The 13,895-nt window shown below is 54.2% G+C and overlaps 1 protein-coding gene across 2 annotated transcripts in view; it reads left to right on the top strand.

The window, feature by feature from the left end:
• Nucleotides 1–621: 621 nt before the first annotated feature.
• Nucleotides 622–13,895, top strand: part of CNTN2 (contactin 2) — a 35,134-nt gene continuing 21,860 nt past the window's right edge. For both annotated transcript variants that reach the window (XR_004058711.1, XM_010365428.2), the window contains exons 1-2: nt 622–915; nt 10,568–10,722. Coding sequence is in view for 1 of the 2 variants with exons in the window: in XM_010365428.2 (XP_010363730.1) it covers nt 10,653–10,722 (70 nt within the window). In the remaining variant the exon portion in view is untranslated. The remainder of the gene's footprint in view (nt 916–10,567; nt 10,723–13,895) is intronic.

Here is a 13,895-nt window from a genome sequence, read left to right as displayed (position 1 = left end):
TGCCAGTCCTACTGTTTTATGTCATCACTTTTGTGTGAAATAATCCTAATAACCCATGTAATTGTTTACATGAAAATCATAAACCTGGGGGCATGTGCTTAAATTTATTAAGACCAGTGGTTGAGGGACTTTCACTATGTATTTTTAAACGTCCTCTAACATTTAGATATTTTGACAAAAAGCTCAAACTACTTTTGAACAAGGGAAACAATAAAGAGGAACACGCGGTGGACCGGGAAACAGAGACAGCCCCTCCCTCCCACTTGCCCCACACAGCAAGCTGGGGTTTCTGGTTTGGATCTGTTCCTCTGATAGAGGATTTCTGGGGAAACAAGGAGGTTTGGCTCCATGGGTCTCGAGGATTTGAGGAGTAAGAGCCACTTTCTTTTCCCTCCTCACCCCGCCGCTCTCCTGCCCCTTCGGCCCTGGGCACTAGAAGTGTGGCTGGGCAGGATCGGGAGGACAGGCGGGCCAGACAGCGCCCCGCGGCCTGTCCATGAGCCGCCCATGCATTATGGAAGACGCGCGCTGGGCTCGCTCCCTGGTCCTTAAATGACAGCAAATGAGGTAAAGCCAGGAGGGTGGGGACGGAAGGGGGGTGGGAGGGGGGCAGAAGGAAGCCATCTCCAGGGCCCCCGAGCGTTGGCTGAGGACCGGAGCCAGCCAGTGAGCGGAGCTTGGGAGAGGGAGGAGCACATCTTGATGCAGAGATGCTGCAGTGGCTCCGGGCGCGCTCACACACACGCGCCCTCACCCGCCACCGCCGCCGCGGCCGCCGCCGCACCCGGACAGCGAGCGGCTGAGGCCGCCAGGGCCCAGAGGAGGGCGGCCCAGGGGCTGGCGGCCCGGCCGGCCCTGGCTCACCGACTCGGGCAGCGTCCACCTGCCCCAGCCAACACCCTTCTCTCGCCCCAGGTAGGTGCCAAACGCTTTTGTCTCCTCCAACCCAGGGGCTTCCCCGCGCGTTGTCATGGGCCAGGGCTCCCGGCTCAGTTCCTGTAAATACCCCCTTGTAACTTGGGAGGGAACAGGGACAGGAACGCTAGCAGGTTGGGGCCATTCTGACTTCTCCCCTCAGCCCCTGTCTACCTCAGGGTGGGTGCTGGGGCTCCCCTCCGCCCTGTCTACGTGGGCGGCATCCCGCAGCGCTCTATCAGGCCGAGCTTGGCCGAAAAGCTGGACCCCAGGAGTATGTCCAGGAATTCGAGTTGGCCAGCGGGCAGTGGCAGCTGCCTGTGGAGAGGGCAGTTTCTCCTGGGCCGGCCCTGGGCACCCGGTCCAGGACAGGACCAGTCCATACGGCCAGGCCCTGGGCCCTGGCCTGTCCCAGAAGTCCCTGCATGGAATTGAGCGGGAGTCCTCAGATTTGAGGTTACCCAGGGTCTACCTCTGCAGGGTGACCTCTTTACAAAGTCTTGCTTCAGTTGGACAGAGGGGGAGGCTGTGGAAGAGAGAGGGGAGAGTGGAGCACAAGTTTGGGCAAAGGCCTGTCCAGGAACTGGGACTCAGGGAGGAGAGTCCTGAGGCCAGTCACATCCCAAAAGGCGAGAGGCTGGGGCCACCAGGCTGAAATTCCTTTCCTTCCCTTCCCCCTCCCAACCTTAGCTTCTCCTCAAATCCCTCCCCTCTATCCTCACTGGTGGGAGGGAAGGATTTGCACAAAGTTTGGCTTTCCAGTAAGGAAAGAGGCTGGAGCCAGAGTGGTATGGGGAGGGGAAGGGGCAGAGCTAGGGGGTTCTGGAAAGAGAGGGAAGTCCTTCTGCCCAGCACCGTGGGGCTTACGTAATGGGCTAGAGGTGGGGGCAGCCTCAGCCAGTAAGTGTCCGGAGCTGAATCCTGTCACCTTCTCCAAGAGGGTCTCTCAGGTGTGGGAAGCAGCGGGACGTGGAGGAGGCAGTGCCTATGGAAGGGGAGAGTCCTGCTGCTACTTGGGGATGGAGTCGGTCACCCTCTAGCCCCAGACCACTGGGGGCTGAGCCTATGTCCTAGGGGTGGGGGGATCCAGTGAGATCAGGAGGGAGTGGGGTTGTGCATGCCATGTCCCCAGCCCTGGAGAAAGGTGGGTTTCAGCATCTTTTCCCTCTGCTCAGAAGGAGGTGGGAGGAGGAACAGCCCAAGAAACCCAGTGCACAGGTGATGTTCTGGTCTCGTCTGGGCAACAGTTTCAGCCTCCTCTTCCAACTCTCTGGCCAAAGACCCCTCAGCTCACTTAGCCTCCAAGTCTCTCTACCTCCTGGTCCCATTCAGGGGGGCGGAATGAGCCACTGGAGATCGAGTGCAGCAAAAGGTGGCCCACCTGTGGGAGAGGCTGCTGTGACAGCACCTCCTGGGGGTGGGGCAGGGAGATGGCCTGGAGGTCACAACAGGTGCCCTCACTCCTGGCCTTGGGAGAAGGGACCTCTCCCCTTAAAGACAGCAGCATCCAAGCCCCTCCCCAGGGTGCCCACCAGTTAACCCCTTTCTAGCCAAGTTGCAGAACCACGGACAGGGCTTTTGCCACAAGGTCAAAGTCCTTCCTAATCGCCTGTGGGAGTCCTCAGCCAGTAAGAAGGAGGCAGGAGGTGAGACAGACAGGAAAGGGCCCCTGAGCCAATGATGTCAAAGTCACCCAAGGTCTACCTGCCTCACAGGTGCAGAGACCACTGTGCTGACACGATGAGCAGTGAGGGAAACAGAGGCACACTGTTCATGGAGATGAGTGCCCCAGACTCCAGGAGCCTGCGCTCATTCCCGGCTCTCTCTCTCTTACTCTCCTTCCTTCCTCTACTCCTTCTCTCCTCGCACTCCCTTCTCTGGTCGCATGTACTCCACCGGCTTCAGCCCTCGGCCTCCCCACCGCCAACCATTTCCCCTGCCAGATTTCACTCCTTATGCAACTCCATTCCAGCACCTTCTCTGTCAGCAGTTGTTCAAATAGAGACACATGTGGGATAGACCTCTGAGGAATTGTGCTTAACACGGTGGTTGCACATCTCGTCTCTGGCTGACCAAACTTACTCCTTAGGGGCATGTTCATAGACAGGGGACCCCAAGGCATCCTTTCTGCCTCTAAAGCCACCAGGGAAGCAATGCATCTGGGATGGCTTGGAGGATGCATAGTCCCCTCTTCAGAAACCTCCTCGAGCCAAACGTTGGTGAGAAAGCGTATTTCAAAGACAATCTCTAAGCCTGAGTGTGGGTGGTATTTGTATTTTTGGAGGGATTCCTAGGGCAGAACCAGGGGGTTGGAGAAGAGGTGGTTGATACACAGGGGAGGAAGAACCAGAGCAAAGAATATGCCAGGGAAGCCAGAGGGACTTATGTTAGACTGCAGGAGATACTTCCTGGCTAGAAGGGTGAGCCACGAGGAGGTGGGGCAGTCTCCTTTCAGATGACTCTAAGGATGGTGTGGAGAACTGGGGTCTGGTCCAAGGTTAAAGAGTCCTGCCTAGAGGCAAAGGTTGGGCTGGCTGACCCTATAAGTTTCTTCCAACTTCCAGTAATCCTGTTTCAAATGGTAAAAGGTGGATGTGACTCAGGAATCCATAAGAAGGCAGACATCCTTTTCATTCCCTCGTGCATGCTGGCCACCCCTTCATCCCTCAGGACCACAACCCCAATCTAGACCAACCCCCCAGAGGCTGTTGCTAACCTGGAACATTTATGGGAGTTTCTGTGGGCTCTGTGTCCTGATGGTAATCATCCTGGAATAAGTGCTTTCTTCAGTTTGATGATTCCTTGCTACAAGATTAGCCCATGTTTCTTTGTTTACCAAAGAGGATGCAAACAAAAGCAAGGTGTGTGATGTTCTCACCCGAAACCTGAACACCTACCATCCCAGGACACGTTCAGGCCCACACACATCTCAGCATCCTTCTTACCTAATGAGCCATTAAGTTCCCTACTTAGATGGGGAAGTCAACGCCAGCCTCTCACATACACCCATTTAGTCAAACCTGCTGGGTTTCCTCCAGCCCAAGCCCACATCTTTTCAGTGCCTGCCACCCTCAAGGACCAAGGGGTTCTCCCACCCTGTGCCTGGCTGGAGGGCAGCCTTCCTGCAGTGCTGCCCAAGAGGTGAAGCTAATCTGGACCCCAAATCCAAAGGAAACTAGCTTGAGAGGAGGAGCAGTTTGGACCCCACCTCCACCAGGCTTAAGTGCTGAACCACCCTGGAGGAAGCTGTCTAGGAACTGCGGGGAGCCTCCTTGCAGCAGAGTTGGGGGGACATGCAGAAATTGCTCTGCTAATGCAGGAGGAAATTTTCTTCCTGATTTGCTTCTTCAGAAACAAGTTGAAACCATTGTTCTTATGCCTGGCATCTCAAAAAGGGATCCTTCTACAGCGCTCATTCACTGCTTCACACCACACAGAGAGCAAGGCAGGCAAGTAGGAACACCTGTGGTCCGGGGGTGGCTGGCTCCTGATCCTGAGCTTCCCAGGAGGACGGAAGCCTCTCCTCTTCTGTCCACTCCCTACTTTAAAGGGTCTCTCTGTTAGAGTAGATCTCTCCTGCAGGGGCAAAGACTCTAGGCTCAGATCAAGGGCCAGACTCCCCCCTGCCCAATGCTGGAAGCTCAAACAAACCCATGAACCTGGGAGCCACAGCTCTCCCCAGAGGGCACGTCAGCATGAGGGCCGGGCCTCAGGGAAGCAGCTGCAGTCACAAAGAGCCTGCAGACAGAGCTGAGCAGCACACAGAGGGGGCTAAGGAAGGACAGGGCTGCACAGCTCCCCTGGTCCCCATTGGGGCTGAGGAGGTCCCTATGCCCCCATATCTCCCCTAAGGATGTCTGCAGCTCAGGGTACCACAGAGACCCCTCAATCACAATCCTTCACCCTGCCCCTTCCAGTTGCTGCCTTGGCCTGGCACGCTGAGATCCTAGCAGCCCCCACCCACTCCACCGCAGGGCCCTGTACTGACCAGAGGGGCATGGGGATGGTTCAGACCTTCCTGGAGGATGATGGTGCTTGCCTCCTGGGCAATTCTTGTCTTAGGCAAAGGAAAGGGTACTGATCTTAGATCCCACCAGGCAGGAGGTGAGGGCGGTTGAGAAGGAGTACCTGTCCCGGCCGCATGACCCCCTGAGCACATTGTACCAGGTATAACTCTGTCATGGGGGCTGTGTCCTTGTGCCCTAGTCTGGGGTGGTATGCTAGTGCTTACCTATGACCATTGCACCTGTGGGGTGTAAGAGGAGGGAGGCACCTGCCCAGGAGATTGTGGGTTTGTCAGTCTTCTAAATACATATGAGTGCCACCTGGATGTTGTGATTGTATAGCGGTAAGCCAGACAGGCCCAGTGGCTGTGGACACAAGGCTGTGAGATTTCTCAGTTCTAAGATCTGATCTTTCCTGAGCACTCACTATGAGCCTGTGACGTGCTGACCTCACAGCAGTCCCATGAAGCAGGTCCTACCCTTCTCATTCCCACTCTTGCAGATGGGAGAGTGAGGCTGGGACTGGTTAAGTAATGACTGTGATAACCAGGATTATACTAGTTAGTTGTATTAGGGGTATGCTAGCTAGACAGCACCAGGCAGGTTTACCTAATAGCCTGCCCTGTTAACCAGTGTGCTGTTTTATAGGATAGAGGTCAAGCAGGGACCTGAAGGGCTCCTCAAGTACTTTGTAGGCTGATAATAAATCACTTAGTCTCTGCCCACAGCTGGGCTCCAAACTCTTCTTTCCTACCACCATCCATAGGAAGTTGCCAAATCTCTCATTGCTCTCCAATCTCCATTACGGGGGAGAAGAGGAGAGACATTCAGGACCAGGAGCTGGGCGTCCCAATAGGCAGCAAGCACTCTGGGGTGGAGGGTGTACCTTTTATTTTCTGACTGGCTCCATGCAGGGGGCCTTATCCCAGAAACCCTGTCGTGTGTTGGAGCCCCACTCACAGCCTTCTGTCCCCCAGCTGTCCCCCAGGCCCTTTGTTTCCTGGGCCCAACAATTCGGCCAGCTCCCCCTGGTGCCCTGAACCCCCCAGTGGTCCACTCCCCCATGTGCTGGTGCCTCGCAGGACCAGCCCCTGCTGGTGACAGCCTGTGCTCGCCTGTGCCAGTCTGCGCCTGCACCCCTGCACTAGGGCAGCTGGCCTGGGCGAGACTTGGCTGGCTTAGGGCTCGCAGGGCCAGCTCTGGGCCTGGCATAGCTCCACTCCAGCCTTGCTCCTGACAAAAAAGCCTCCTCCATCCTGGGCATTCTAGAACGTATAATAGGGCAGATGGTATGGGGAGATGACTGATCGGTGAACTCATGAGCACATCCTAGGCTGCACTCAGGTGGTCAGGGAGCTCTGTAGAGGCAGTAACTTTATTACTGTCTCCCTGTGCTTAGCACAATGCCTGGCACATGGTCAGTAAATACTGTGATGGAAATGAATGCAGGGCAGGACTGGACACCAACTGCCTCACCTTTAGGGAGGCAAGGAGCTCCAACCCTTAGTCCAGACTCTGTGTGTGTGTGTGTTTTCACCCGAGGCTGTGGCACACAATGGAGCTCAATATACATCTGATCAAGCTGATGGGTCTCCGGTGCTCCCCGAGGGCAAGCCCTGGTGCTCCTGGATCCTGGCCCCTCCCCCGCAGTCTCCTCTAAGGCTGTATGTCTTGATCCCTGGAGGGTACCCAGGATCCTTGGGCTGGATTATTCGTGATTACCCACGGTAATTACTTATGGTAATAGAGATAACAGACAATCTTGACTACTGGAGGTGGTGGCGAAGGATCTATGATGCAAACCTCCTGGTGGGTTGCAGGGAAACAAGGCAAGGGGCTGAGTCCTCACACCCGAGACACACACACACAAACACACACACACACACACACACACACATACACACAAAGACCAGACATCATCATACACAGACACATAGACACATGCATACATGCAGACACAAAACTCAGATCACACATATAGACACAACAGACAGATACCCACAAGCATTATATCCATGCACACTGGGACATAAACATGCACACACACCCAGCTCTCACCAGCACTGCTGTGGGAGCTAGAGACTCCGGGTAGGAATCTGCCCCGAGGCTATCCCGGAGTCTCCAGCCCCTGGTTGTCTGTCTCTGCCTTGCTCTGGCACATTCAGTACAAGTGCCTGGAGCCCTCCCTAGGCCGGCACCCTGCCCCCAGTGAGCTCCCGGGCCTGGCAGGCTGGCAAAGAGCAGGGAGCAAATGATGATTGAGCACCTTCTCTGTGCCAGGCATCAGGACTCAGCACACCAGTGCCAATGGGGTGATTTTCCAACTTTTTGGAGCCATAAAGTCCTTTGTTTAAAGGGAACTTCATAGGAAAGTCCTGTATATAAAGCAGATACAAGTGGAGCTGCTCTGGCTGGAGTGGGGAAGGAGTCTGGAGCCCCATGCTCTCTCCCTAGTCTCCCATGGTGGCCCTGAGACAGGTACAAACAGCCCCAAGACTTCACAGCAGTTTGAAAACCACTGCAAGGCACTCTAGCACCTCATGGAACCCTCCAAAGAACTCTGTAAAGTGCATGTTATGATCTCCACTTTGCAGATGAGAAAACTGAGTCTTCACAAGGGGCATTAACCTGTCCAAGCTCACGAAGCTGTTCAGAGATGAAGTCAATATTAACAACTCCTGTTCATCAGATTCAAATCCTGGAAGGTCCCAACACCTCTCTATTCTGAGGATGACTCACTGCATTTGTATAGCATCCAGGGACATATGTCTGTGATTTCCCCTGACCAGATACCCTGCTGACCCTAGAGCTCTGAGTGTGTGTGTGTATGAGAGAGAGAGAGAGAGAGAAAGAGAAAGGGAGAGTTTGCCTTGGGGTTGCCCCCAGAAAGCACAGAAGACCTGTCAGCCCTGTCAAGTACATACAGACTGTCCCTGACTTATAGTGACTTGACTTACAATTATTCAAATTTACGATGGTGCAAAAGCAATACACATTCAATGGAAACCATACTTCGAGTATCCAACAACTATTCTGTTTTTCACTTTGAGTACAGTATTCAATACATTACATGAGATACTTAACACGCTATTGTAAAATAGGCTTTGTATTTGGTGACTTTGCCCAACTGCAGGGGAATGTAAGTGTTCTGAGTACATTTTTTTTTTTTTTTTTTTTTTTTTTTTTTTTTTTTTTTGAGATGGAGTTTTGCTCTTGTTGCCCAGGCTGCAGTGCAATGGCTCACTGCAACCTCCGCCTCCCAAGTTCGAGCGATTCTCATGCCTCAGCCTCCCGAGTAGCTGGGATTATAGGGACCTGCCACCATGCCCAGCTAATTTTTGTATTTTTAGTAGAGATGGGGTTTCACCATGTTGGCCAGGCTGATCTCCAACTCCTGACCTCAGGTGATTCACCCGTCTCGGCCTCGCAAAGTGCTGGGATTACAGGCGTGAGCCACGGTGCCCGGCCTTCTGAGTACATTTAAGGTGGGTTAGGCCAAGCTATGATGTTCAGTAGATTAGGTGTATTAAATGAATTTTCAACTTACAATATTTTCAACTTTTGGTGAGTTTATCGGGATGTTACCCCATCGTAAGTCAAGGAGCATCTGCATGAGCCCCATCACGTGTGCCCACGCATGTGTTCCCTGGCTCCTGGAGGCATATAATTACAGTTGTTCTTGACCAGTTAAATGCAACATACAAGTAACAACTATGATGTGCCAGGTACTTTGCTAGGCATAGGTAATACCAAAATGAACACAACACAATCACTCCCCTGGGCAGCTCAGAACCTTCTAATGGAGACGGACACAGTTCCACAGGCAGGGTACCAAAGGTGTAGTCAAGAACAGAGTGAACTGAATTCTTTGTGCAGACAGGGGCATCTTAGGCACTTCCCGGCAGGGGTGAGACATGGACAGGGCCTTGCAGGACAGACTGCCTTGCCTAGGAAGGGCATTACAGGAGAATGGAGATAGATGGGCTGGGGGAATGTCAGAGGGGTTGCAAGTGCAGAATGTCTTGAGTTCAAGTCTGGAACTGAGAGTGGCAAGGACAGGGAGGAACAGGTATTCAGGGAGAATTGGCACCTGGGCACCTTGCCTGTCAATGGGAAGTGGATATGAGGCCGCAGTCGGGGTGGAGGAGAGAGTGCCATCTGCTCCAACGCCCTGCTCCCTGCAAAACACCCAGCTTCTTGGCTTCCTTGCCCATATCCTTCCTGACAGGCCCTGGGGCCACCTCTCCGTTCTCTTCCCCCAGGCTCCTTTGGGTGCCAGCTGTGGCTGTGAAAGAGGCAGGAAAAGGTTGTGGGGTGATCAGATGTGGAGGGTTAAAGGGGTTCGGGAGCTCTCTTCCTGAGGGACTAGAGTGTGATGTGAGACAGGGCAGACCCTGAGCTTGCACTGGCCTTCAGCCCCTGCACAGGCCCAAGGAGCAATCTTAGGTCCTCTGCAGCCTTCCTTCTCCACCCGGGTCCCCATCCAGGGGACAGCATTCCCAGGCCCTTGGCCACTCTGCATTCTGGGAGCATCACCAGAGGCGGAACACTGAGATCCAGAGATGGGATGGGTCTTGTCGGCAGTTTGCAAAAGGGCCCCCAGCCAGGCTCTCTCCCCAAGCCCTGACCCCCTCCCGCTGCTCTTAGGTTTCTGCAAAGAGGGCAGGTAGAGCAGAGCAGCAGAATCTGCAGCCAGGCTCGCTGGTCCCTGTGGAGGCTCTGAGCCCAGTGACCCAGGTTCACTCTGATAACCAGTAACTGGAAAGCAGGCCCCTGACATTCCACACTCCCCTCCGAACTAGGAAAGTCCTCCCAGGGACTGGGAGTGAACGGGGAGGCTGGCTCTGCCCCTGCCCTCACCTCCCAAGAGGAGGCCCCATCTCTCAGACTGATGGGACAGGTGACTGACTTGCTCTCAGCAGCTACAGGGAACAGGTTCCTCTCCAGAGCTCAAAGATTGAACCAAGCCTCAGCTCATCTCTGTGCAAGAGGGAGACTCCTCTGGGAGCTGCGTTAACTCTTTCGACCCAGAAAGCCTGCTGGGCCCCTTCACCCATCTGGTTGGGGCATTGCTAATGGGGCCAAGGTCATGACTCCGCTGGTAAGAGGGTGTGGACAGATCAGTGAGACCCCTCCTCCCTGCTAGGAAAACAAGACTGGGAGACTTAAGGCAGCTCCCAAAGGAGTTTATTAGCCCCCACCCAGACAGCTGAGGGGAAGGGGCAGGGGGAAAGTCGGCCCCAAGCCCTCCTGCCAGAGGAAAACGTTACTGACTTCCAGCCCAGGCAAGGGTCCTGTTCTCTTCCAATCTCGCCTTAAGAGCTGACGGGCGAGAGGGCAGGTGGGTTCTTACCTCCCAATTAATCTCTGCTTTCACTTCTTAAGCGGCACCCCGCTGGCTGGAGTGGGGGCGGGTGGGGGTACAGGGCTGAGCCAGACTCCCAAGGGACCAGTAGGAGGCGCTCAGCCCCAGGAAGAGCTTCTTGGTAATAGCCAAGCCCCTTCCTCTGGGGCCCTGGGGAGAATTAGTGCTTGGGCAATTCCGGCAGCTCCCCAGGCCGAGGTAAAAGCTTTAGAGACCCAGATGTGCCTGGAGCTAGGAGGAGCGCTCCTCGGCTCAGAGCCCTCCTGTCTGCCTGCCTCCCCAGGTCCTTCTCAGCCTCCAGCTGGGCTGTCCCCAAGCTGAGCTGAGGCTCTTCTCCTCCGATCCCCACCTCTGCCCGGACATCCACCATGGGGACAGCCACCAGGAGGAAGCCACACCTGCTGCTGGTAGCTGCTGTGGCCCTTGTCTCCTCTTCAGGTAAGAGGGCTCATCTGGGCTTTGAAGCCTAGCAGGCATGATTATAGCATTATATCCTTGCTATGATTTGGGTGACAATTTCAGAAATCATTGACTCTGCATTGCAGGAGCAGCTAGATTTCTGAGGCCATTTCCTTGCTGAAATTTCCCATTTGTAGATCTTACCTTTCCTTTGAGTTTAGGAGGAAAGGGAATATGTCTTTGCCGTGTTATAGATGAAGGAAGAATGACCCAGAGAGGGTGAGTGGCTTGCCCTGGGTCACACAGCAAGACGATGGCATGCCCAGATCTCCACAATATCACCCGGAGTTGCAGCCTCAAAGGCTGCACTGTCCACTACGGAAGGTAATAGCCACATGGGACTACTACAACTCAGATTCAATTCCATTTTTAAAATAATTTCCTCAGGTGCACTAGCCACATTCGAATGTTCAATAGCCATATTGGATAGCACAGAGCATAGAACATTTCCATCATTGCAGGACGTTCTCCCAGACAGGGCTCTGTAGTCCCCTGACATGAGCAGACAGCAGTCAACCCCAGTAAACGCTAGAAGGGTTTATTAAGGTAATGCTGCATCCCAGCAAATGGATCAAGCATAGAACATGATCTGGGAAGAGATGTGGCAGAGGAGGGAGCTCAGGTTCTCCTCCCAGGGGAGCTCCCAGCTTGGAGGAGAGGCAGAGGGACACTGGCAGGAGGGGAAGGAGAGGGTGAAGAGGGCGGGCTGAGAGCCACAGGCCAGCTGGACTCTGGAGAGCATGTCAGGCCAGAGGAGCCGGGCAGCTGGTCTGTCCTAGGGCAAGAGGGAGGTCCCCAGCCGCCTCCTGCTCTAAGGGGTCTGCTGGACCCACTGCTTGGCCTCTACCCTGACCCTCAGCCCAGATCAATAGATGCTTCTTTTCTCCTTAAACATCCCCGTGGGAGTCTCCATGGTCCTGGAGTTCTAAGCACCTCAGACTCTACCTCCCCCACCCCACACCCCCTGGAAGGCTACAGCCAGTGCATTTCAGTTCCTTTGTCTCACCAGGGAAGGACTCCACTGGCATACTTTCAGATGTTCTCATTCTGTCCTCACTGCTTCCCAGTCCTACAGCTCAGTCAGTGAGGCTGCTGGGAAACAGGGCTGACTCAGAGTGTGGGGGGAGCCACCTAGCCCCCCAGGCCTCGCTACCTGTCCCAGGGTCCACCAGACTGGGAAGAGCTACAGGGATGGGGAGCCTCAACTGCACAGAGCAGGAGATGCCAACCCCAGAAGGAGCAGAGGGGAGGCACCTGGGCTTCTAGCATCCCCTCCCTCAGGGACACCTCAATGCTGGATCCACACCATCTAAGGAAAGGGGTACGGACAGCCTCCAAGGTCCTCAGACCCAGAGACACACGAAGCCAATGGCCAAGGGGCTGGGATCTGTTTTGCCACCTCCCAGAGCTCCAGAGAGAGACAGGGGTGGCAAATCCCATCGCTGGCCGCCACCCCTCCTGGGAAGGTGCCTCAGCTCTGGGCTTTTCTTGCTGCCCTGTCCTCGGGATATAGCTGTGGATTCCTGGCACTCCAGTGCAAGGAGGAGTATCAAGGATCCCCCTCCACCTTCTCATCTCTCTAACTCCCTTCCTCTGCAAGGTTTCTGATGCCTGTGTTTGGGGGAACAGTTACCATGACAGGGCATCAGAAAAGAATCAGAGAGGATGCGGAACAAGAATAAGGAAGGACTGGTCTTGCCTGGGAGAGTGTGTGTTGTTGTTGTTTGGGGTTTTGTTTTTGTTTTTGAGATGGAGTCTCACTCTGTCACCCAGGCTGGAGTGCAGTGGTATGATCTCGGCTCACTGCAACCTCTGACTCCTAGGTTCAAGTGGTTCTCCTGCCTCAGCCTCCCGAGTAGCTGGGATTACAGACACCTGCCACCACACTCGGCTAATTTTTGTATTTTTAGTAGAGACGGGGTTTCACCATGTTGGCCAGGCTGGTCTCGAACTCTCGACCTCAGGTGATCCTCCTGCCTCCACCTCTCAAAGTGCTGGGATTACAGGGAGAGAGTGTGTTTTTGTGTGCGCATGTGTAAGCACACACACGGGAAGGCTCATGTGTGGGTGGGTGTGTATGTAGCTGAAGAGGTAAGTGTGGGTGTGTGAGGGCGTCTGTGGATATGGATGGCTGAGAGGCTGGAGGTATGAGTGAGGTGTCTGCATGGAGGTGGTGCTATGCTGGGGATAATGAATGTGTCCAGAAAGTCTCACAGCACAGTGCGACCAGCTCTCATACCCCAGCCTCCCTGTAGAATGCCCAAGGGCATTTTCTAAGACTTGGACTCCCAAGCCTCACTCCGAGAGATTCTGACTCCTTATCTGTGAGATGGAGCAGGGCCTCTGGTGGTTCTGATGGGAAACAGAGGTCAAGAGTCAGGGACACTGGGGTTAAGAATGCTGGTGGTGGGGTCAGCCTGGCCAAGGTCCAAACCCCCAGATCTGCTCCTTCAAGCTGTGGGATCTGGAGCAAGTTATTAAAGCTTTCTAACTCTTAGCTTCCACATCAGGAAAATAAGAAAATGGCAATACCTATCTTGTAAAGAGGTTATGAGAAGGAAATATGGAGCTTGGTATGGGATAAATAGTAAGCACTCCATCGGTAGCACCTATTTTTATTATTATTTTTATTATTATGAATGCATGGATTATATATAAAAGTCTCCATGGCCATCTATAGCTGTGTGTCAGGGGAAAATGGATGTGTGTGTAAATGTGTGTATCTGGCCATTTGAGCAGCTTAGGGAGATGCATATGTACGAATTTATGTATGATATGAGTGTGCATATAAGAATAATGTGTGGAAGGCCGGGCGCGGTGGCTCAAGCCTGTAATCCCAGCACTTTGGGAGGCCGAGACGGGGGGATCACGAGGTCAGGAGATCAAGACCATCCTGGCTAACACGGTGAAACCCCGCCTCTACTAAAAACTACAAAAAACTAGCCGGGCGAGGTGGCGGGCGCCTGTAGTCCCAGCTACTCGGGAGGCTGAGGCAGGAGAATGGTGTAAACCCGGGAGGCGGAGTTTGCAGTAAGCTGAGATCCGGCCACAGCGCTCCAGCCTGGGTGACAGAGCGAGACTCCGTCTCAAAAAAAAAAAAGAAAGAAAGAAAGAAAATGTGTGGAGGTGAGAGATGCAGAGGGGCGTGTATG

This window comes from Rhinopithecus roxellana, chromosome 8, assembly GCF_007565055.1.
Source record: "Rhinopithecus roxellana isolate Shanxi Qingling chromosome 8, ASM756505v1, whole genome shotgun sequence".
Taxonomy (NCBI): domain Eukaryota; kingdom Metazoa; phylum Chordata; class Mammalia; order Primates; family Cercopithecidae; genus Rhinopithecus; species Rhinopithecus roxellana.
The sequence above is the reverse complement of the archived record's forward strand: the minus strand, read 5'-3'. Positions and strand labels throughout refer to the sequence as shown.